Here is a 24,222-nt window from a genome sequence, read left to right as displayed (position 1 = left end):
ATTGTGGTTAAATGGAACAACTGCATTTGGCGTACTAGTTGGTTTGGGGCCTACTATCGGTGTCTGCCACTCCTTGCTGTTCTCCTGGTTTCCTGTCCTGAAATTCCATTTTCAGGCTCTCGTTAAGTAGTTGTTAATGTTAGACTGCATTTGGCCTACTAGTTGGGTTGGGGCATACTATCGGTGTCTGCCACTCCTTGCTGTTCTCCTCCACTGAACAAAGCTGTGCCGCCTGTTTACTACGGTTGCCAATTTTGAACTGCATTTCGACTACTTACTGATTTGGGCCTACTCTCTGTGTCAGCCTTTCATTCCAGTTGTCCTCCACTGCAATGCCCTCTGGTTAGTCCTGTGTTACCAATTTTGAACTGCATTTAGCCAACTTTATTCTTTGGGCCTATATCTGTGTTTCCTCCTCATCCTGCCCATTGCCCAGCCAGTGATAGATGAGACTGCTGGTACATTGACCCATAACGCAAAATTCCCCGTGCACGCTACACAGCAAGATTGTGACCCTGCTGAAAGTCAGGTTCCTCTTCCCGCATACCATACCACCTTACACGGGGACAAAGAGGAAGGTGCAGATGAAAGTGCAGGTTCCTTCATCAGGTGGGGGGGAGGAATACTAGTTGGCGACGTCACTGGCACAGGGCCTCTCATTGTACGCAAAAGTGTTGCTGCCGGTGCGAGGCGCCCCCGCTGTGCAAACACACCGCTGTACTTTGAGGGGCCCTGTGCCAGTGCCAATGCCAACGAGTGGGCCCCCCCTGCTTGCTCAGGATCACAGCACTTGCAAAGTTGAAATACTTACCTCTCCCTGCTCCACTGCCGTGACGTGGTCCAGATTTACTGGGCCCACTAATTACTTGAACCAGCCCTACCCCCCACAACTTTAGCCAAATGACCCCCAATTTCAAATGCCTTCCAATTATTATAAGCTAAATTACGATTGACAAGCTTCTGTAACAAGAATGGATGTTTTTGCCATTAAAATGGGCAGTGTAGGTGTTTTCCTGGCCTCCACTCACTGCCGACTATGCTCCCCCATTGACTTGCATTGGGTTTCGTGTTTCGGGCGATACCCGACTTTTCGCCATAATCGGCCGATTCCACTCGACTCGACTTCTAAGATAGTCAGGTTTCGCGAAACATGACTCGACTCTAAAAAGGTCAAGGTCGCTCAACCCTACACTTGTACTGTTCCCGGGTCAATATGACCTGACCTATTAATTCTTGTTTTTGAGTTACTCTAAAGGTACCGTCACATTTAGCGACGCTGCAGCGATATAGACAACGATGCCGATCGCTGCAGTGTCACTGTTTAGGTCGTTGTGTGGTCGCTGGAGAGCTGTCACACATACAACTCTCCAGCGACCAACGATGCCGAAGTCCCCGGGTAACCAGGGTAAACATCGGGTTACTAAGCGCAGGGCTGCGCTTAGTAACCCGATGTTTACCCTGGTTACCATTGTAAAAGTTAAAAAAAAAAAACCAGTACATACTTACATTTCGGTGTCTGTCACGTCCCCCGGCGTCAGCTTCCCTGCACTGTGTCAGCACCGGCCAGCCGTAAAGCAGAGCACAGTGGTGACGTCACCGCTGTGCTCTGCTTTACGGCCGGCCGGCGCTGACAGTCAGTGCAGGGAAGCTGACGCCGGGGGACGTGACAGACACCGGAATGTGAGTATGTACTGTTTGTTTTTTTTTACTTTTATACCAGGGATATTTACCCTGGTTACCAGTGAACACATCGCTGGATCGGCGTCACTCACGCCAATCCAGCGATGACAGCAGGTAATCAGTGACCAAAAAAAGGTCCTGATCATTCCCAGCGACCAACAATCTCCCAGCAGGGGCCTGATCGTTGGTCGCTGTCACGAATAACGATTTTGTTAACGATATCGTTGCTACGTCACAAAAAGCAACGATATCGTTAACGAAATCGTTATGTGTGAAGGTACCTTAAGTGTTTTAGTTGAATACTGTTTTCATTATTATACTGTATGTGAACATGGTTGATCATAAACAAATGAAAAATTTAAATTTAAACTTAATAATTTATTTTTTTTTCATAAAAAGGTTACACAGGCTTTTTACAATTATCTTTGATTGTTGGCATTCTGCACACAAATAACAAAGAAGCTTTACATTACTATTACTAAAACATGAAATTTAACTTTTTGAAAACAATATTTATAAATCAACAAATGAAAAATCATAAAAACTTAAACCTTTTTAGAAAGAAAAAAGAAAAACGAACATGTTCATGCGTTTTTACACTGAACACAATAATAAGACACATGTCCTTTACACAGATATTTTGAACATCCAGCACATGTCAGATTAGTCTTATTGTCACAGGAAGATGGACAGAAGCTACATCTCTTCCTTTTTTTGCTGGTAGCTGTGCTGCTGGTAGCTGTGCTGGTGGAGGCCGTGGATGTGGAGTCTCTTTCTTGAGCATGCTGGACACTTTTTACAATGGCTGTTGCTCCTTCACTTCTGGGGGTCACTTTTCTGCTCTCAATATATGGCCTAACCAGGGATTTGCCCAATTCCTCAAGAAATAATCTTCTTTTATGCAGCTTATTCCGGTTCCAATTGGTGTCGATTTCTCTCCATAAGGCTGCTTTCACACATCAGGTTTTTGGTTTCAGGCACAATCCGGCAGTTTCAGGCACAATCTGGATCAGTTTTTTTTTCTGATGCCTGATTCGTTTTTTCCCCATAGAGTTGTATTACTGCCGGATTGTGCCTGAAGGACTTGCGTTTCATCCATTTTGTGCCGCATCCGTCCCTTCAGGCTTTTTTGCCGGATTCAAAAAACGTCTCCTGCACCGTTTTTTGTGTCCGGCGAAAAAGCCTGAAGGGACGTTTCCGGCAATAAACACATGGAACTGATGTGTGAAAGAACATTTCCGGCGACCGAATCCATTTTAACACACTGAGCATGCCCAGAAGATTCTGGCATGGAGATCATCTCTCTCTCTCTCCCTCTTTCTCTCTCTCCAATTTGCATCCATTTTTTCACTATTTAAGCCGGATCCGTTTTTTAGCAAATTTGCCGGATTGTGCCTGAACCCAAACCTGATGTGTCAAAGCAGCCTAAGGGCAGTCCCACACGTCCAGATAATTCTGGTACCGGAAAAAAAATCGGTACCGGAATTATCCGTGTCCGTGTGCCCCTGCGTTTCTGTGGCACATCAGTGTGCTGAAGCCGCGATTCATATCTTCTGTGCAGCAGCGTTTGCTGCAGGGAAGATATGAATAATCCTTTTTTTTTTAGAAGGTGTGGCCAAGAGAGGAAGCAGTGACAGCCAACGAGGGAGCTGGGTAAGTATTTTCAGAACAGCAGGGGGGCGCACAGGGGGTGGGGACATGGACCTTTATTTTATACATGAAAAACCACAAAAAAATGGATTATTCATATCTTCTGCTGCACAGAAGATATGAATCGCGGCTTCAGCACCATGTGGGGGGGACAGCGCTTACTGGAGCGCTGTCTCCTGCACGGCACACGGACTGCGGTACGTGTTTTACATGGACCCATTGACTTTAATGGGTCCGTGTAATACGTGCACTCCCACGAACACGGACATGTCTCCGTGTTTGGCACACGGAGACACGGTCCGCAAAAAATCAATGACATCTGCACAGATGCATTGATTTTAATGCGTCTACGTGTGTCAGTGGCTCCGGTACGTGAGGAAACCTGTCACCTCATGTACCGGAGCCACTGGCGTGTGAAACCGGCCTAAGAAAAATGCATTGTATGCAAAAACGTCCAGTATGTTATAAAATAAAATCATTGGCCACCGATTGGTTTTGCGTTTGCATGTATATGTTGATATTGCTTGGTCTAAAGTATCAACCGCTCCCTTTGTGGCATTATAATCGAAAATAATGTCAGGCTTTCTGTCTTCTCTATCACTTACGGCATTGTCATGGTGCATTGTGCTCATTAGAATTACCTGCTTGTTTTTTTTTGGAACATAAGAAACAACAGTTGTATTTCTAGAAAAAAAAAATAGAACTGTACACCTCTCTCTTGCTAAGGATACCTTGCGGTAGTTCAGGTTTGTTTTTTCTTATAGTACCCAGCATGGTAAGTTGTTTTTTCTTCAACATCTGGCCTAGTTGATAGGATGTAAAAAAAGTTGTCACGTGTGACATTTTGTCCTTTTAGTCCATGAGTCAAATCGAGAACAACATGCATACCCTGATTTTTTTTCAGGTCTTTCACCAGGGGTTTTTCCTGTATACACTTGAACATTTAGAGCATATGAACTTGCTGTCGCAAAGTGTCTAAATCTTGATGCTGTATTTTGCTGGCTTACCTGGCATATATTGTCTTGAATGATAGACAACCAGTCTCCTCTCTCACAAACAGCAAATGGATAAAATTAGATAATTACTTGTTTACTGATAAGAACAGTGAAACCACCACCATTTTGAGATGAAGTACACATAAAAAAACATAACTTTTGCAGTCAGAAATAATCAGAGACCTGTAGAACAGTATAAAATCCTTATCGGGTCATATTGACCCGAACAGTACAAGTGTAAAAATCAGCGTGTAGCAAAAAGTAAACAAAAAAAAAAATATATATATATATATATATACACACTGTATAGAGAGAGAGCTCCACAAATGAGGAGAAGTCAAGATACCACTAGTTTCAAATCCTCATAAAAAAATCTACAGGGTCTCAAAAATCATTTCGGGTCATATTGACTCGAACAGTACAGCAGGGTTAATAAAATGCTGCCACTAGGGGCCATTGTGCTATTATCATGCCCAAAGCCGCATGACAGACAGGTCAGTGTGTAGGTAGAGCCGAGAGACTCCTGCAGCACATACTCGGTGGTGTTTATAATTTAAATATGATGGGGCACTTAGTTGTACTAATGGGATGATTAGAAAAATTACTAGGAAGCTCATACATCACACTTAATACATTATAGGGGTAAATTCTGATCACAGGTGCTATATAATCATCTTTATATTGTTAATTTAGGCTGGATAAACGCTTTTGTTATTTTTGGTATAATTATACTTCAGAATTTATTTTTTACCATTTTTAATTCTTATTTCTGATTGTTGCATTTTATGGTATCTTTTCATATTCATTTGCATTTATCAATGTTTCATTGGCTACAGAGTTTGGAGAAACAAGGTTGTTGGAGAAAGGATTTTTCATTGCAGAAGTCACATTTTTCAGTTTTTTCATCTTACTCTTATCCATTTGACATTTTGCCAGACAAGGATGACACAGATCCTTTTCATTCACAAGATAAAGAGATTTAACTCTTTGGATAGTCTCCTGATGTTCTTCCTCTGTTTTTTCTGCATTCTGAATAGGGTTTCTCATGGTGTTAAGCTTCTTCAGTTTAGGCAGCTTGAGCATGCTGGGGGGCACTGAAGTAAGTTGATTATCAAAGACACCCACTTCTTTCAGCTCTTTTAGATTCCCAAATGTAGACGGCAGCATATCAATGCTGTTAAGTCCTAGGTTAAGTTGCCGTAAGTTATTGAGATGGCTCAATTCCATAGGAATACCATTTGTGGTCAATTTGTTGTTGCAAACATTAAGATGTAGGAGGCTTTTTATTTGGCCTAAAGATTCTGGAAGTTTTTCTATCTGATTGCTGTGTAAGTCAAGCCACCGCAGATTGCGAAAACGTTGTATCCAATCAGGAATCTTGCGTATAAAATTTCTACTGAGGTCCAACTCTTCTATGTCACAGAGTTTCAACAAGCATTTGGGAATTGCAGCAATTCCCATCTTAGAAAGATCCAACCTTCGTTTCCCATCAAATGTGATACGGATGGAGTTCTGGGCTGTCTTCAAAGTTATTTTCTTACCCTTCTGTTTTCCTTTACCCTTTGGCATTTTCTGAAACAAAGAACATATGTAATTAAGTTCCATATAATACTAACAAAGGCTAACCAAATCTCCAATAATTCTTCAAACAGATCAATCGGTAAAAGTCAACATCTGAAGTAATTTAACATGACTTTGTGAAACATCAAATCACATCCATTCAGAAAATTCTGCATTTTCCTAAATAAATAGTTATTATTATTATTAAATTTTATAGAGCCATTTATTGCATGGCGCTTTACATGTGAAATAGGGGACATACATAGACAAATATGATAAACATGAGCAATACAAGGCACACACAAGTACAGAAGGAGAGAGAACCCTGCCCACAAAGGCTCACAGTCTACAGGGGATGGGTGAGGATATACTAGGAGAGGGTAGAGCTGGTGTTGCGGCGGTTCAGTAGACTGAGGATTACTGCAGCTTGTAAACTTGTCGGAAGAAGTAGGTCTTCAGATTCCTTTTGAAGGTTTCTGTGGTAGACAAAAGTCTGATGTATTTGGGTAGGGAGTTCCAGAGTGGCGGGAAGCATGGGAGAAGTCTTGAATGCGAATGTGGGAAGAAGAGATAAGAGGTGAGTAGAGAAGGAGATCTTTGGAGGATCGAAGGTTGCATGTAAGTAAGTACCAGGAGACCATGTCACAGATGTTTGGAGGAGACAGGTTGTGGATGGCTTTGTATGTCATAGTTTGGGTTTTGAAATGGAACCTCCCTGTGTGAAGGAAGCGAACCCTGTTGCGTCACAGGGCCGCGGTACTGCACCAAGAGCACAAGCAAGGAGTCTCAGAACTCAATCCCAAGACACAGGATTTGAGTTCATATAGACCTCTTGCGCTCGACACCGCAACAGTGGTGTCAGAGTGACAGAAATAATAATAATAAAGATGCACGAGAGTGCATGCGGTGCCGCACTGGCGGACGCCACTAAACACCCAGGCTTGGGTCAGGAAAGCGCTGTGAAAGCGCACGGCACCGCACTGGCAGTCACAGCAATTAGACGCTGTTTTGTGTGTTGCGTGCTGATGGCTAAGTCAGGCGCTAGATAGCAATCATCCACCTTACGCGAGCAGTCATACACAAGGGAGGGGATAATTAATGAACGACTTTCACACATCAACACACACACACGTTTGCAAGTTTACACTAGCGCATGGCCATGCGGTCATGCGAACCTTTTATAGCTGCAGCATGTACAGGACCTTCCCAGAAGGACCAATGGGAGGCTGTCACAGAAGTTGAGCACCTTCAGAACCTTCCTGGAGGACCAATGGGATCTGCTGCAGTATCTGAGCATGTGACCCTCGATCTCCAACGGGAGATCATGTCCTGGGCATGCTCAGAAGGGGAAAAGCAGGACTTCATCCCAAAAGCGTCTGCTCGCCACTGACCAGCACTGGCTTTAATGGCAGAAGCTGGAAAAGCAGCAGTAACCCTATGCACAGAGTGAGACTGAGCAAGACGCTGGGACCGACGTCTCCGCTGAGCAGACTCCACTGCAGCTGGAGAAGAATGGGAGACCGCAGCGGAGATGGTTCGAGATTCCCCCTGTGCAGAGGTGGGAACTCGACACCTAACATTACCCCCCCTAGGGCCCCCCTCCCTGGACCTCGCTATGCTCGAAGGCAGCAATGAGCTGTGGAGCTCGAATGTGTTCAGCAGGTTCCCAGGACCTGTCCTCTGGGCCATAACACTTCCAATCCACCAAATAGAATTTTTTGCCACATACCACCTTGCACCCCAAAATAGCGTTCACCTCGTAATCGTCCGTAGACGAACTTGATGTCCCGGCAGATGACTCGGAAAATTGGGACATGTATACGGGCTTCAAGAGGGACACATGAAAGGTGTCGGTGATACCCAGGCGTGGAGGAAGGGCCAGACGGTAGACCACAGGGTTAACCTGTTTGAGGACCTTGAATGGATTCAAGTAGCGAGGTGCAAACTTAGTGGACTTAACACGCAGCCTGATATTACTGGCGGAGAGCCACACTAAGTCGCCAGGAGCAAAGGTCGGAGCGGGGCGCCGATGAGCATCGGCAGAGGACCTCATTCTTTCCTTGGAGGCCTGAATGGCATCCTGAGTGCGGTCCCAAATGTCCTGTACCTCCACAGCCCAGTCTGCCACCCTGGAGTCGGCAGAAGACATGGGCATGGGCACAGGGACACACGGATGCTGGCCGGAATTTAGGAGGAATGGAGTCTGACCGGTGGAGTCGGCTAAGGTGTTGTTATGTGCAAACTCTGCCCACGGTAGCAAGGATGCCCAGTCATCCTGCCTGGCAGAAACAAAATGTCGTAAATATGTGACCAGGGTCTGGTTGGCCCTCTCTACCAACCCATTCGTCTCTGGATGATATGCCGAAGAGAGATTCAACTCAATACTGAGTAGACGACAAAGCTCTCTCCAGAATCGAGACTCAAACTGGGGACCCTGGTCACTAACAATTTTGTCTGGCATACCGTGTAGGCGAAAGATATGTTTGATGAACAATGCAGCCAGAGCCCGTGCAGAAGGTAGCTGTGGAAGAGGCACCAAGTGCACAATTTTGGAAAAATGGTCGGTGATCACCCAGATAATGGTGCAGCTACGAAACTTGGGTAAGCTCACCACAAAGTCCATCCCGACCATCTCCCAGGGCCTGTCTGCCACCGGCATGGGGTAAAGCAACCCAGCTGGCCGTTGCCGAGGAGACTTGTTCTTGGCGAAGGAGAGACACGCCCGAACATAGTCTGGGATGTCATGAGCCATATGCGGCCACCAGTACGTCCTCGCCAAGAGCTCAGATGTCCACTTGGTCCCAAAGTGTCCACCCACCATGGACGAGTGAGCCCAAGAGAGAATGTCTGGTCGCAAATTAGATGGAACGAAAGTCTTGCCTGGGGGCACAGACTCTAGCGAAACCAGAGTCACCGTTCTCAGGCTCTCTGAAGGGACAATAAGCCAAGGCTCCTCCTCCTCTGATGACACTACAGAGCGAGAGAGAGTGTCGGCACGAACGTTCTTCTCCCCGGAAAGAAAATGGAGGGTGAAATGGAACCAGGAGAAAAAACAGGGACCATCTTGCCTGACGAGAATTTAGACGCTGGGCTGTCTGTAAATACACCAAGTTCTTGTGGTCTGTGAACACCTGGAAGAGAAAGCGAGCTCCCTCCAGAAGATGACTCCACTCTGAGAAAGCCAACTTCATAGCTAGCAACTCCCTGTCCCCGATGGAATAATTCCTCTCCGCTGGTGCAAAGGTCTTAGAGAAGAAGCAAGGATGCTTCCGACCTTGCGCGTCCTTTTGGAAGAGGACTGGTCCAGCACCAACGGATGAGGCATCCACCTCCATAATAAATGGCCTATCTACATCGCGGCGATGCAGGATGGGAGCGCTAGCGAAGTGTGACTTAATCAAGAGAAAGGCCTTGGAGACCTCCTCCGACCACAACTTGGGATTTGCCCCTTCTTGGTGAGGGCAACCAAGGGAGCTACCAAAGTTGAGAAGTGGGGAATGAACTGGCGATAGTAATTAATGAACCCCATAAAGCGCTGCACCACTTTGAGAGAATGGGGTTCCTGCCAGTCCATCACAGCCTGTAGCTTGGAATGAACAAAGAGCTAGCACTCGACTGTAAGTAGAGTTTGACGGTGCAAGTGAACGGAATCTGAAGACCCCCAGGTACTTGAAGAGAATCAAATCACTGCACTCATCCAGTTCAATTTTGCTAAAGTGAGTATTTTTATTGAAGATGTGAAGATGAAGACGAAACAATAAGGCAACAATTTTAACCTTTCGGCCACGCGGTTGCCTTGATCACAAATGGTGCCTTAGTGGTTGTTCGTATAGCGTCATGTGATAATAGGGATTTTTATTATATTCAAAAGTAGAAGCAGCCCAGTTCTCCCCCAGATAGTGGATGCAGGGCCTTTACTTTCAATAGCAACTGTCCAGGACAGTATATCTGTGGTTTTGAGACATCTGTCATATGTTAGACTGGCTTAATTTTTTCCATACATGATATAGTCCTGTGAGACCCGGAAGTCCCGAGGGGGAGTTTTTGGTAGTGGAGGCAAAGATTTCCACGCCGTGTTTGTCCACTTAGTATAGGGTGGATGTGCCTGTTAGAAAATCAATTGGTGGCGCAGTGTGGGTGCGATCAGGGGTCAAGGAGTCCGCATTGGTGGTCCGGTAGGGAGCGCCGACACAGACTGTGGCCCTGGCCCTCATCCACCTACTTCCACTAGACGCTGATGTTTCCTCAACCGCTGGGGACATCTGGTGGCAAGATGTCCTGACTGCTGGCAAACATGACAAACCTGGAGTGCACGAGCGGTCCGGGACTTAGATCCTGCTCGTGACACTTCCATGGCCTCATGTGACTCAGGGGCCTGGACTGGAGATTCCAAAGGTTTGGCGAAGGTGGGAGCCAGCCGAAACTTCTGCCTACACTGGGGTCGCTCTAACCTCTGCTCATGAAAACGGAGGTCAATACGAGTGGACACTGCTATTAACTCCTCCAGTGTGGCGGGAATCTCACTAGTGGCCAGGGCGTCCTTCACGTGGTCAGCCGGCCCCCTCCAAAATATCGGAATAAGGCTACTTTCACACTAGCGTTTTTCTCCGGGCATCGAAAAGCGTCGTTTAGGTAAAAAAAAAACGCATCCTGCAAAATCTCCCGCAGGATGCGTTTTTTCCCATAGACTTGCATTAGAGACGCATCGAGACGCATTGTCATGCGTTGTGTACGTTTTGCTACGGATGAGTCGGAATGTGCATGTGTGTTTGTCTTTGCGTACGGCTGTGTGCTTTTGGGTGTGTTCGTGCGTTTTATGCCTGCACCTGTGTGCTTTCGTGCATGTGTCTGTGTGATTGCGGGTGCATGCGTCCATGCACGTGCTTTTTTTTTTTTTTTAACTGTGATGTATTTACCAAGTTGTGCGATGTGTGCAGCCTGTGGTTAGTTTGAGAGCGTGTGTCAGCATGTGTCAAGCGTGTGTGATCTTTGTTTTTCAACATATATTTTTTGTGTTTTATTGCTGAATTAATTTCCATTTGATGTACTTGTATTTAAAATAAAGAGCAGTATCGCTCCTATTGTGGTGATAAAAAAAATTATAAAACAAAAAAAAATTAATAAAAGGTTTATGAAATATCTCTGTAGTATCATTTCACAAAGGTACATTTTTAACTGGTGTATGTACAAATGTCCACACAGGCAAAACTGTGTTGGTGCAGGGTTTATTTTGTAAAGATAAAAGGTAATCTAATGTTTTTTTTAAGAAGGGAACTGAAATGTGGTACAGTTGGATCTTTTAAAATCACATATATGATCAATACATTTTGAACTGGTGTGTAGGCCTTTCAAGTTTCAAAGATTTTTATTTTTCTTGGGGGAGGGAGTGTTAGCGGTAAATGGTTTTAAAGGTAGCACATACAATACCATTATGGAATCCAGCTCAGACTGGAGGGCCTTGTGTAATTTTTGGGGGTGTTTTTTATCTCCAAACTTTCGCAGGTGGCCTGCATGAACATTGCTCTGATAATGTCAGCAGGGTGGTTATTACATCTTTTACATTTGGGAGTTTGGGGGTTTGTTTCTAACAATATAAACTTGTCATACTTGCAGAGCCACCAGGGACCACGGCGAACAAAGTAAAGGCCCAGGAACACCGCCCACCAGGGACCACAGCCGCCCGGATGGGACCCCGGGACCACAGCCACTTTGCTGATGTAAGTATTAAAGACCCTACAGCTTCAATTTGAATGTGTATAGTAGATTACAAGGGTTTTTATACTTGCAGAGCCAACAGGGACCGAATTGCCAACAAGGCCCAGGAACACCGCCCACCAGGGACCACAGCTGCCCGGACGGGACCCAGGGACCACAGCCGCTTTGCTGATGTAAGTATTAAAGACCCTACAGCTTCAATTTGAATGTGTATAGTAGATTACAAGGGTTTTTATACTTGCAGAGCCAACAGGGACCGAAGTCGAAAGCCGGGAACTACCAATCCGGACAATGTCTTCTTCTGAGAGCCCTTCTCCACAGCGGCAGCGTGTTGAGGTAATTATCAATGTTAACATTTGATGTAGCTACACGTAAAATGTTTTTTTTATCACTATATGCCTTAATTCTTTTTCACAGGAAGCTGAATCAGCCGTCTCAGAAGGAGACGAGAGGGGTGGAGAAACACAAGGAGAGGGCGCACAGAGTGTAAGTTTTGTCGAAACAGCTTCACGCATCACTGAGCAACCAACACATAAAAACCATGGCATCATACATAACAGTACACATACAACATATGCATAACTTTAACGTAATTATTTTTAATGTTTTCCAGTCTGCTGCACAGAGAGATCCTCCCAGCCGCTCCCGGAGCCGACATTCTCGTGGCCGTGGTCGCCGACAGGTGTTTTTTTTTTTGTTTTTTTTTGGCCTCTATAATAATCTTTTTTGGTTTCTGTGTAGTAATGTTCTTTTTTTTTTTTTTTTTATAAGTATCAACAGCGCGCTCCCGATTCAGATGCAGAAGAGCTGATCGGGATAGATGTGGACCGACTCATTGAGGAGGTCTGCGAGCGTCAGCTGCTCTGGAATATGGGTGACCGCCGCCATGCAGACATATTTGTGACCCGTCGGCTCTGGGAGGAAGTATGCGGAACGTTTTGCCGAGGTGGGAGGACCTTGATCCAAGCCAGCAGACTCAAGAATGTAAGTATGAACTTTACAGTTATGTTTTGAACAGAATGAAATGCGTTATAACTAGCACTTGATTCTATTCTTGTCTTTACAGGTGACAGGGTTAGGAAGCGGTGGCGGTCACTCAGCGATCGCTACAAGAGGGAGTTCAACGAGGAGATGCAGGCCCCGAGTGGCTCAGCACGCAGAAGAAGGACTCCATATAAATATGGGCCGCCCCTGTCCTTCCTCCGGGAGAGTATGCTGCAAAGAGTGTAAGTATTCAACAGGCCAATGGTACCTACCTTGGTTGGTTTCAGTCAGGGCTTTGCCTCTAATCAATATTAATTGTTATTTGTTGTCTACTTCAGAGCACCATCTCCAGCCATCGGGCGCCTGCAAGTACCTCGGACCCCTCTGTAGCGATCTCTCAGGAGTCCGTCACCGAGGGCCACGTCGGTAGGCCACATTCCTCTGACCCCTCATCTGGACCTTCCGGTACCTCTGCCCCATCAACTTCTACAGCCGACAGCCGTGGAGCAGCATCGCAGCCCTCGCTACTGGAATCTGCTGGTCAAGACGTAGCGTTCACTTTACCACACCCCTCTGATCCTGCCACCTCTAGACCACCGTTAGGTTCATGGCGGCAGCGACAGAGGGGTCCGGAAAGGAGCTATGCTCCTGAATTCTTGCATCTGAATGCATCCTTTCAAAACTCTTTCAAGATTTTGGGAGAGCAAGGTACTGCTGGTTTCAGCATGGTGCAAGCACGCATCAGTGAAACCTACACTGAAACCAGCAGTCGCTTGGATAGGCTGCATTCAGATGTAAGTCAATCACCGGCCAACCTTTTTTTCCAATCAATGCTCAGGAGCATGGAAAAGCTTTCTCTTGACCAGCAGATGCAGGTATTGCACGACTGCCATGCTGCTCTACTGCGGGTCATGAGCCACACTCCCACACCTTCCCCACACTGCCACTACAAATTTCCCACCCCAGTCCCAATACCAACCCCAGTCCCAATACCAACCCCAGTCCCAATACCAACCCCAGTCTCAATACCAACCCCAGTCCTAATATCAAACCCAGTCCCAATACAAACCCCAGTCCCAAAACCAAACCCAGTCCCAATTCCCATCCCGGGCCTCAAATCACATTGTCTTCCCCAATGTTTTCCTCGTCAAGCTTTCCTTCCCCGTTTACTATTCCTACCCCTACAACACCCTCCCCAGCTCAGGCTACTGGTTTTTCACCCCATCACTCTACACCACAAACCAGTACGTGTTCCCCACCTATCGACGTGGTCCAACCTTCCAGCCCCTCTGCTAATATCTCCACCCAACAGTTTACGGATTTGTAAAATTTTTGTTGTAAAAAAGTTCTGTTATGTTATGTTATATTTTTTTCAAAAAACAAAAAAAAGGATAACAAAAAAACAAAGGGTAAAACAAAAAGATTGTTACCGAAAAAAAAAGGGAAAAAAGGAAGTTAAAATTTTACCCTAAAAAAAATTAAACCCAAAAAATGTTATCCCCCCCAAAAAATGGTTGACACTTTAGTTTGTAAATGCTTTAATAAGTATTGGTTGAATGACAATGTTTGCTATTAAATTAATTGTGGTGGATTCATTTCATATGTAAATAATTGTAAGTAAATACACACCACACGTTTGAATGTATAACATTGGGTTTATTACACCACATATACCAAAGTGTATTCAACTAATTATGAAGTTGGTGGCAATAAAAAAAACTTTATACACAAACATTTATCACCAAGACCTGAAAGCATTAAGCTACTTACTGGTAGCGGCATTTTTCGGAGGCCCATGACAGCACACGAGAGAGAGGGGATCCGCCCTTAAGGAACAGGAAACCTACAGATACAAAAGGGCGGCACCTCTCCCCATGCATCAGTTGTATTTCAGAGCCTGAGAGGACTGCCGCGGTTAGTGGTACACAAATATACAATATATACATTATATACATTTGAAACAAAATAACCCATTATTGTAATAAGACACCATACGTGAGATTTACATATTACGCTATATACATATCAGGAAGTGCTACCCCCACGTGAATAGGGAGGGAACTAAGGGTGCTGTCATGGGCCTCCGAAAAATGCCGCTACCAGTAAGTAGCTTAATGCTTTATTCGGACTCCCATGACAGCACACGAGAGATTTACAGAGATGTAAGCTACCTTAGGGAGGGACTATAGATTGTAGCACCCTTAACCCAAAGGAAAGATCAGAGGAGGACCCCAAATCCAACCGATAGTGTTTAAAGAAAGTGGAAGGGGATGACCATGTGGCCGCCTTACATATCTGCTCCACTGACACTCCAGATCTTTCTGCCCAGGATGACGCCATGGCCCGGGTGGAATGTGCCTTTAGGTTCTGCGGAGCTGGCCCCCCACCTGCTGTATAAGCTAGAGAGATAGTTTCCCTAATCCATTTAGCCAGTAAATATTTCGATACTCTAAATCCTTTCTTTGGACCTTGGAAGGAAAGAAGCAGTGCCCCATCCTTCTTCCAATTATCAGTAGCTGAAATATACTGAAGAAGAGATCTCCTGACGTCTAACGTATGAAGCTCCTGCTCTTTAGGATTAGAGGGATTAGGAATAAAGGACGGCAAAACTATCTCCTGTGATCTATGGAACCGTGTCGCCACCTTTGGCAGATATGCTGGGTCTGGTCTAAGGACTACTCTGTCTGACAAGATTTCAGTGTATGGAGGAGCTCTGGAAAGTGCCTGTATATCCCCTATCCTGCGAGCTGAGGTTATGGCGATCAGGAAGGCTGTCTTAAGTGTCAACATTTTGATCGAGGCCTCCTGCAGAGGTTCAAAGGGGGGTTTAGTTAGAGAGGACAGAACTAAATTTAAATCCCATGGAACTGTTCTGTCTTTATGCAGTGGTGTAGATCTACTAACTGCCTTCATAAACCTCGCTATCCAGTAGTTATTCGCTATATTACAGGAAAACAGGGCACCTAAAGCTGAGACCTGTACCCTAAGGGTACTAGGAGAGAGTTTCAACTCGAACCCCTTCTGTAGGAACTCTAGGATTTGTTGTACTGGCACCCCGTCTTGGATATTAAACTTTGAACAAGACAAGAACTTTCTCCAAGTCCTAGAGTAGATTTTCGTAGTTACTTGCTTTCTACTCTTTAGGAGCGTCTCCACCAAGTTTGGAGAGAAGCCTTTTCCCACTAATAGTGACCGTTCAAACACCATGCCGTCAAATGGAGCCCCGTCACTTGTGGATGGGAGATCGGTCCCTGCGAAAGCAAGTTCGGGATCTCTGGCAGTACCCAGGGGACCGCTACAGACATTGTCTTGAGCCAGGCAAACCAGGTTCTTCTGGGCCAAAAGGGGGCGATAAGGATGACTTTCGCTCGATCCTCCCTGATTTTCCTCACCACTAGAGGTATCAGGTTCAGTGGTGGGAAAGCATAGGCTAGTGGAAAATCACATTTCATGAGAAACGCGTCTACCGCCAGGGGATTCTCCCTGGGATTTAGGGAGCAAAAAAGTTTTACTTTTCTGTTGTTTCTGGTGGCGAATAGATCCACCACTGGTTGACCCCATCTGCGGACGACAAGATTGAAAATGTCCTCGTTGAGAGACCACTCTCCCTGTTTTAACACATTTCGGCTGAGGAAATCTGCTGCCACATTTTCTTTTCCTTTGATGTGAAGAGCTGTCAAAGATAGAAAATTGAGCTCTGCCACCTGGAACAACCGATCCGTGATCTGCATTAAAGTTTCGGAACGAGTTCCCCCTTGCCGGTTTATGTAAGCGACCGCCACTCTGTTGTCCGACAGAATTCTGACGTGCTGGCCCTGCAGATATACGAGGAATTTTTTAACAGCCAGTTCAACCGCCAACAACTCTCTTTGATTTGATGAAAATGTTGTGAAGGGTTCCCACTGTCCCTGGACCACCATGTCCCCCATATAGGCTCCCCACCCTGAAGAGCTGGCATCCGTGGTTATCACGTGGGTGACATCTATCATCCAGGGAACCCCTGCTGATAAATTTTGTTTATCTAGCCACCATCTAAGGGAATTCAATGTTATCGGCCTCAATGTCAATTTTCCATTCAATGCGCCTCCTAAGGCTCTGTCATGGAACAGGACTTCATTTTGTAGGGACCTGGTGTGGAACTGAGCCCACTTAACTGCTGGGATGCAAGATGTGAGTGACCCAAGTAGAGACATTGCTTGCCTAAGTGTCATGGAAGGTGTATTGATTGCTCTTAATACAAAACTCTGAATTTGGTCCATTTTCTCTATAGGGAGGAGACACTGCTGTGTCACTGAATTCAACATTAACCCCAGGAATTTTTGAACATTTAGGGGCTGTAATTTAGATTTTTCAAAGTTTATGATCCAACCCAACCGTTCTAGTTTGGTTTTAGCAATCTCCCATTGTGACAGACAATGATCTACCGAGTTACCTACAATGAGGAAATCGTCTAAGTAGGGGACTATAAGGATATTTGACTCTCTTAAATGCGCCATAACTTCCGCAATTATTTTAGTAAACACCCTAGGTGCCGAGGTGATCCCAAAGGGGAGCGCTCTGAATTGAAAATGTCGAATCCTACCCCCCATTAGTATCGCTACCCTCAGGTATCGTTGGAAATCAGCATGAATGGGTACATGATAGTAGGCATCTTTCAAATCCACTACTACCATGAAACAGTTGTTGAAAAGCATTTTTATTGCCGAATTGATGGACTCCATTTTGAAAGTATGTTTCACCAAAAACTTATTGAGACCCTTAAGATTTATAATGGTCCTGTAAGATTTATCAGGCTTCTGGATTAGGAACAGGGGAGAGTAAAACCCTTCCCCTGCCTGAGAATACGGCACTTCTACCAAAACATTTTTGGAACAGAGAGTCCTCACTTCCTCTTCTAGGGCGAATTGTTCAGTGGGAGATGAGCGCCAGGGTGTTAACCTAAATTTGTCCTGTGGAATATGAACAAATTCCAGCTTGAGACCATGGGAAACAGTGTCTTTTATCCAAACGCTGTTTGTGATTTTCGACCACTCTGCCGAGAAATGCAATAGTCTCCCTCCCACTGGAATTGCCAGTCATTGGTCTTGTTTTTTATTTTCCGTCTGGTTACGGCGAAACATGAGACCTGTACCTCGCTTTCGCCTATCCTCCCATCTAGGACGATCTCTCCCTGGTGAAAAAGCTCGCTTTCCTCCCCGGTTGAACCTTCTTTTGTTGAAGGGACGACGGTATGGATTGAACAGGTTGGGAAACTTTTTCTTATCATCTCCTGCTTTCTCCAGGAGTTCATCCAGGGTAGGCCCAAATAAATATTCGCCTTTACAAGGGATAGCGCAGAGCTTCGCTTTTGCCTGCATATCCCCCGGCCAGCATTTCAGCCATAGGGCTCTCCTTGCAGCATTAGAAAGTCCTGCTGCTCTAGCTGCCAACTTTACGGAGTCAATTGAGGCGTCTGATAAAAAAGCCGCCCCCTCCTGGATTACAGGTAATGCTGAGAGAATGGACTCTCTAGAGGCCCCTTGTTTTAATTGGGTCTCCAACTGGTCCAGCCAGACCATCATTGACCTTGCCGTGCAGGTTGAAGCTACCGCAGGTCTTAAGGAGCCAGCTGCCATCTCCCAGGTTCCCTTCAGGAAGGTATCCACTTTCCTATCCAGGGGGTCTTTAAGTGTTCCCATATCTTCAAATGGGAGAGAAGATCGTTTAGCTACCTTGGCAATTGCTGCATCCAGCTTGGGTGCTTTCTCCCAGTTACCTACTGCTGGGTCATCAAAAGGGTATCGGCGTTTTTGCGCAGGTGGTAAGGAGCCTTTTCTCTCAGGTTTCCTCCATTCCCTATTAATAAGATCTTGTATTTTCTCATTTAAAGGAAACACTCTGCGCTTCTTTTGCTCCAATCCACTGAACATCATTTGTTCTTTGGATAGTTGAGGCTTGGGTTCCGATATACCCATTGTGCCTCTGACCGCCTTTACCAATTTGTCTATCCTTTCTAGGGGTAGGCAAAACCGAGCAGCGTCTTCTTCCGAAGAGGAGGATGATGCTGCTGAATTGTCTGATTCTTCGGACTTGTCCTTTTCCACAGACGAATCAGATGCCCACTCAGTTCTCTGCCTAGAACCTCCTGACTGTGAAAGGTTTTTAAAGGACTCTTTAACCTCCATTCTAATCATCTCCTTGAGACTGGCCGTAATAGAGGAGGATTCTTCGGCTACCTACGGGGATAAGTAAGGTAGACTAGAGTGTAAAATCTACATGCTATACCCCCTCCCCTCCTTCCAGAACCTCACCGTCTGCTGGATACAGGGGTCACATAGTTTTTTAGGGTGTGAGTCAGGCAAGGGAACCCCGCAGATGGCACATTCCCTATGCTTCGCCTTACTGACGTTTTTCCTTCCCTGCATAAAACACATGAGGGGAGACTAGTCACTAAGTGAACTTTCTCGAAGATCACTTACCAGTGGCTGCTCACACCCAGAAATACCGAAGCACGAGGGGGATCCTTTTTGACTGACCCTCCAGACCCCTGTCTGGAGGAGCTTCTGCGGCCCGAACCATCGCTCCTTTTTTCATGTTCCTTCTCCTTGGGTTTCTGGGATGCTTGTTCCAGCAGCACAACCTGCTGATCCTGATCTGAATCCATTTTCAGTAAATTGGAGCCAGAACCCGGGAACATGCTGCTGGAGCCGCCTTATAAGGCCCCTCCTTCGGTCAGCGCACCTTGCCCAGCTTGTTTGTTTAATTTTCCCGCCCCCCCGCAGCTGTGGGGAATCAATCGTCGCTCCGGAGGGATTGCGGCATGATCTCCGGTGGGCGCCGCCATCTTGGAGCCCCCGCGCATGCGCTCACCGATCCGGAAGACGTCGCCGGCTCCGCCCCCCGACGTCACCACAGCTTACAGCGCTTCCTGTCAGCGCTGCAGCTCTCGTGGAACGCCGAGGCCGGCCAGCTACGATCCGATCGGCGCCCCCCAGATGCCGCCGCGCTCCCCCCTGCTCCAGAGAGACCCACAGCCCACGGGAAGGGCGACTTACCAGACGCTGGCCCCGGAGACCGGACACCCCCTGGCGACCGCTCCTCGCTGCCTAGTCACCGCCGTGCCAGGGCCACCGTGACTACTTCAGGTACCCGCACCGGCCGAAGTGGGAGACCCTCTCGCCACCAGAATCGGTCCGGCCGGCCTGGACTCCTGTAGTTTCTATAGGCATCCAGTCCCTTCAGGAACAGGAAACCAACTGATGCATGGGGAGAGGTGCCGCCCTTTTGTATCTGTAGGTTTCCTGTTCCTTAAGGGCGGATCCCCTCTCTCTCGTGTGCTGTCATGGGAGTCCGAATAAATAAAAGTTCACACAATGTTATCTTGCCATGGCACCCTACCCACAGGTGAAACAAAATACTCAGCAAAGTTGTCCCTCATTCTGGAAACAGAACCGGCAGAACGTACAGAGCTGCTATGGTAATCCCACAGGGTGGTCTCCAAATCCTCATCATCCACGGAAACGGGCTCCTTGGAAAGTACATAGTTATGGAGGACCACGCAGGCCTTCACAACCTCATCCACAGTTCGTATGTGCAGAGTTATGGCGGTGAGCAGTACGCGCCACTTTGCAGTGAGAATGCCGAATGCACACTCCACCACTCTTCTTGCTCTTGTTAGGCTACTTTCACACTGGCGTTTATGGCAAAAAACGCATCCTGCAAAGTTGTTTGCAGGATTCGTTTTTGCTCCATAGATTAACATTAGCGACGCATTGCGACGCTTTGCCACACGTCGCAACCGTCGTGCGACGGTTGCGCCGTGTTGTGGTGGACCGCCAGGAGCAAAAAACGTTACATGTAACGTTTTTTGCTCCTGACGGACCGCTTTTTCCGACCGCGCATGCGCGGCCAGAACTCTGCCCCTACCTCCCCGCACCTCACAATGGGGCAGGTGATGCGCCAGAGAAATGCATCTGTTGCACCCGTTGTGCAGTGCGTCAAATGCTAGCGTCGGAATCTCTGCCCGACGCATTGCGACGGGGAGATTCCGACGCTAGTGTGAAAGTAGCCTTAAGCGATAATTGAACACTTTTTTTGTTCTGGTCAAGTTTCGGCTTGAGTACGGTTTGAGGAGATATGGGGACAACTGAAAGGCCTCATCACCCACACATATACGGCATAGGTGGTCCTTTTGTTCCCGGGAGTGGTCTGGCTGGTGGAAAGTCGTATGTATCGCCATACAAACAACGGCCCATCGGTGAAGTTTTGAAGACTTGGGAGTCGTTGGACCGTCCATAGGCTCCAATGTCCACAGCCAGAAACTTGCAGTTGGCATCTGCTATGGCCATGATGAGTACGATAGAAAAGTACTTCTTATAGTTGTAGTACTCCGAGCCTGTTCCTGCCGGTTTTGCTATACGGACGTGTTTCCCATCGACTGCCCCCAAGCAATTAGGGAAATGGCACACTTTCTAAAAATGTTCTGCACTCTGCAGCCAGATGTCCCTTGTTGGTTGTAGAATGTACTCCGTGTGCAAGGTATCCCATATCGCCAGGCAGGTCACTTCCACAATTCCGGAAATGGTTGATATTCCAAGTCGAAACTGGTAGTGTAGTGACGTTAGGGATTCTCCTGTAGCCAAGAAGCTGTGAAAAAGCAAAACAAAAGTTAGAAAAGATTGTAAAGACAGCTAAATGACATTTGTAAGCAATTTACATAAATTTAGTTCTTTGTTTTTAACCAATTTAAAAATGCCACTTTTTTGGGGGTTTTGGTTGTTGCAGTGCACATTAACATCAACATTTTTACATCTCTGCATACATGGGCCCATACATGGGAAATATTTACATGGTCCAGAAAATGCAACGCTGTGTACAGAGCTGTATTTTGGGGACCATGTTCACTGCTGATGTTGTTTTCCATACGTTAAAATATGCTGGCATGGCATTAAATATGAGCAATTTGATAAAAAAATAAAATAACTTACCGCAGGGTCACCATCAGCCGCTCCGCCGGTGTAATGGAAGACCTCATGCGTGTGTCCTGCCTTTGGATGACATCCCCGACTTTTTCCAGCAACACATCAAAGTGATCCTGCCTCATCCGAAGATAATTATAAAATTTCTCCGGGTTCTGCCGTAACTCCATGTACAAGGTAGAATAGACGTCCTGGGTCATCCGCAGTGCGTTAATGGGATGAATCCATAGTCTGCGAGGTCGACGGTGATCCATCCTCCGTCTTTCTGCTGCCGCCTCCTGCTCCCGAACCATGATATCCAGGCGATTGGTCTCAAAAATCACATCGGTAACCACGTTCGCAATCCTCCCAAGCACTCCTTCCATCTCTGCCACTTTCTCTAAACCCTTTCAAAGATGGGCTGTAAAAACAGTCTGTATCTAGTTTTCCATATTTTCCAGTAGCCAATCACATAAAAGGAGACTCCCACTTTAGGCGTGGAAAACGGATCCGTCATAAAAACGGAGGAAACGGATGGAAAAAATGTAAACAACGGATCCAGTTTTTCTACGGAACCGTCTAGTGAATCGCCGACGGATCCGTCGAAATAATGGAAGCATTGTATCCGTTTTCCTGTCTTTGTGACGCATCCATCGATGCGTCGCAACGACGCTTTTCGACGCCCGGAGAAAAACGCTAGTGTGAAAGTAGCCTAAGGGCTTTATCCAACCACTCCAGCTCAGATGCTAGGGTGCGGAAGGGGATGGCAAAATGGCTGACCAAGGACGAGCCCTGAGTCAATGCCAACAGTTGGAGCGCTGTATCATGGGTGACACGAGGTCCTAAAAAGACCTGTTTCAGAGTGCCCAGGAACAACGAGGCACTCTGCACCACATGATCGCCATGCTCCCACAGCGGCGTACCCACTCCAACACCCTGTCCGACAGGAGAGACACAATAAACCCCACCTTAGCCCGCTCTGTAGGGAAACGAGAGGCCAGAAGCTCAAGATGTATAGAGCACTGACTCACGAAACCCCTACAAGACTTACTATTACCAGAAAATGTTTTAAAAATATTTTACAAATATATATTTTTTTATTTTATTTTGAGAAAATAAATGAATTTTTAATAACATTTTTTTTCTTTCTTTCTTTCTTTCCTGTGCACATGGCCCCATAAGATGCTCCATACAGATATTTGCCCCATATGATGCTACATATGGCCTCATACAGGTATTTGCCCCATATAATGCTGCACATGGCCCCATACAGATATTTGCCCCATATAATGTTGCACATGGCCCCATACAGATATTTGCCCCATATAATGCTTCCCATGGCCCCATAAGATGCTCCATACAGATATTTGCCCCATACAATGCTGCACAAATGCCCCATGAGATGCTCCATAGAGATATTTGCCCCATATAATGCTGCACATGGCCCCATAAGATGCTCCATACAGACATTTGCCCTATACAATGCTGCACAAATACTGATTATGGCCCCATAAGATGCTCCATAGACACATTTGCCCCGTATAATGCTCCACAAGTGCGGATTATGGCCCCATAAGATGCTACATAGAGATATTTGCACCATATAATGCTGCACATGGCCCCATAAGATGCTTCATACAGACATTTGCCCCATACAGTGCTGCACAAATGCTGATTATGAACCCATAAGATGCTCCATAGACACATTTGCCCAGTATAATGCTCCACAAATGCGATGATGGCCCCATAAGGTGCTCCATAAAAATATTTGCCCCATATCATGCTGCACATTGCCCCATACAGATATTTGCCCCATATAATGCTGCACATGGCCCCATACAGATATTTGCCCCATATAATGCTGCACATGGCCCCATACAGATATTTGCCCCATTTAATGCTGCACATAGCCCCATAAGATGCTCCATACAGATATTTGCCCCATATAATGCTGCACATGGCCTCATACAGATATTTGCCCCACATAATGCTGCACATGGCCCCATACAGATATTTGCCCCATATTATGCAGCACATGGCCCTATATAGATATTTGCCCCATAAAATGCTGCACATAGCCTCATACAGATATTTGCCCCATATAATGCTGCACATGGCCCCATAAGATGCTCCATTCAGATATTTGCCCATATAATGCTGCACATGGCCCCATAAGATGCTCCATACAGATATTTGCCCCATATAATCCTGCACATGGCCCCATAAGATGCTCCATACAGACATTTGCCCCATAAAATGCTGCAGAAATGCTGATTATGAACCCATAAGATGCTCCATAGACACTTTTGCCCAGTATAATGCTCCACAAATGCGATTATGGCCCCATAAGATACTCCACACAGATATTTGCCCCATATAATGCTGCACATCGCCCCATACAGATATTTGCCCCATATTATGCTGCACATGGCCCCATACAGATATTTGCCCCATATTATGCTGCACGTGGCCGCATATAGATATTTAAGATTATTAAAAAAAATGCGGGGACAATAATCACTTATTTGTCAAAAAAATGTAATATAAAAAATATATATAAATTCGCGCACAACGAGATCAAAGATAAAGTGGACGTAAGTTTAATAGAACAATAAATACATGAAGTCGGTAATTAGAGGAGAACTGATCTCTATCTCCTTGTACCTCAAAAAACAAAGACAACAAGAGTTAAGAGACTTATA

At 46.1% G+C, this 24,222-nt stretch overlaps 1 protein-coding gene across 3 annotated transcripts in view; it reads right to left on the bottom strand.

The window, feature by feature from the left end:
- Window positions 1–2,067: 2,067 nt before the first annotated feature.
- LRRC18 (leucine rich repeat containing 18) overlaps window positions 2,068–24,222 on the bottom strand; it is a 46,677-nt gene continuing 24,522 nt past the window's right edge. For all 3 annotated transcript variants that reach the window (XM_069753037.1, XM_069753036.1, XM_069753038.1), the window contains one exon: window positions 2,068–5,897. In XM_069753037.1, the coding sequence (XP_069609138.1) occupies window positions 5,109–5,894 (786 nt within the window). In that variant the 5' untranslated portion in view covers window positions 5,895–5,897 and the 3' untranslated portion in view covers window positions 2,068–5,108. The remainder of the gene's footprint in view (window positions 5,898–24,222) is intronic.

Source organism: Ranitomeya imitator, chromosome 2, assembly GCF_032444005.1.
Source record: "Ranitomeya imitator isolate aRanImi1 chromosome 2, aRanImi1.pri, whole genome shotgun sequence".
In the NCBI taxonomy this organism is placed as follows: Eukaryota; Metazoa; Chordata; class Amphibia; order Anura; family Dendrobatidae; genus Ranitomeya; species Ranitomeya imitator.
Note: the sequence above shows the minus strand (reverse complement) of the source record. Positions and strands in the feature narration are given on the sequence as shown.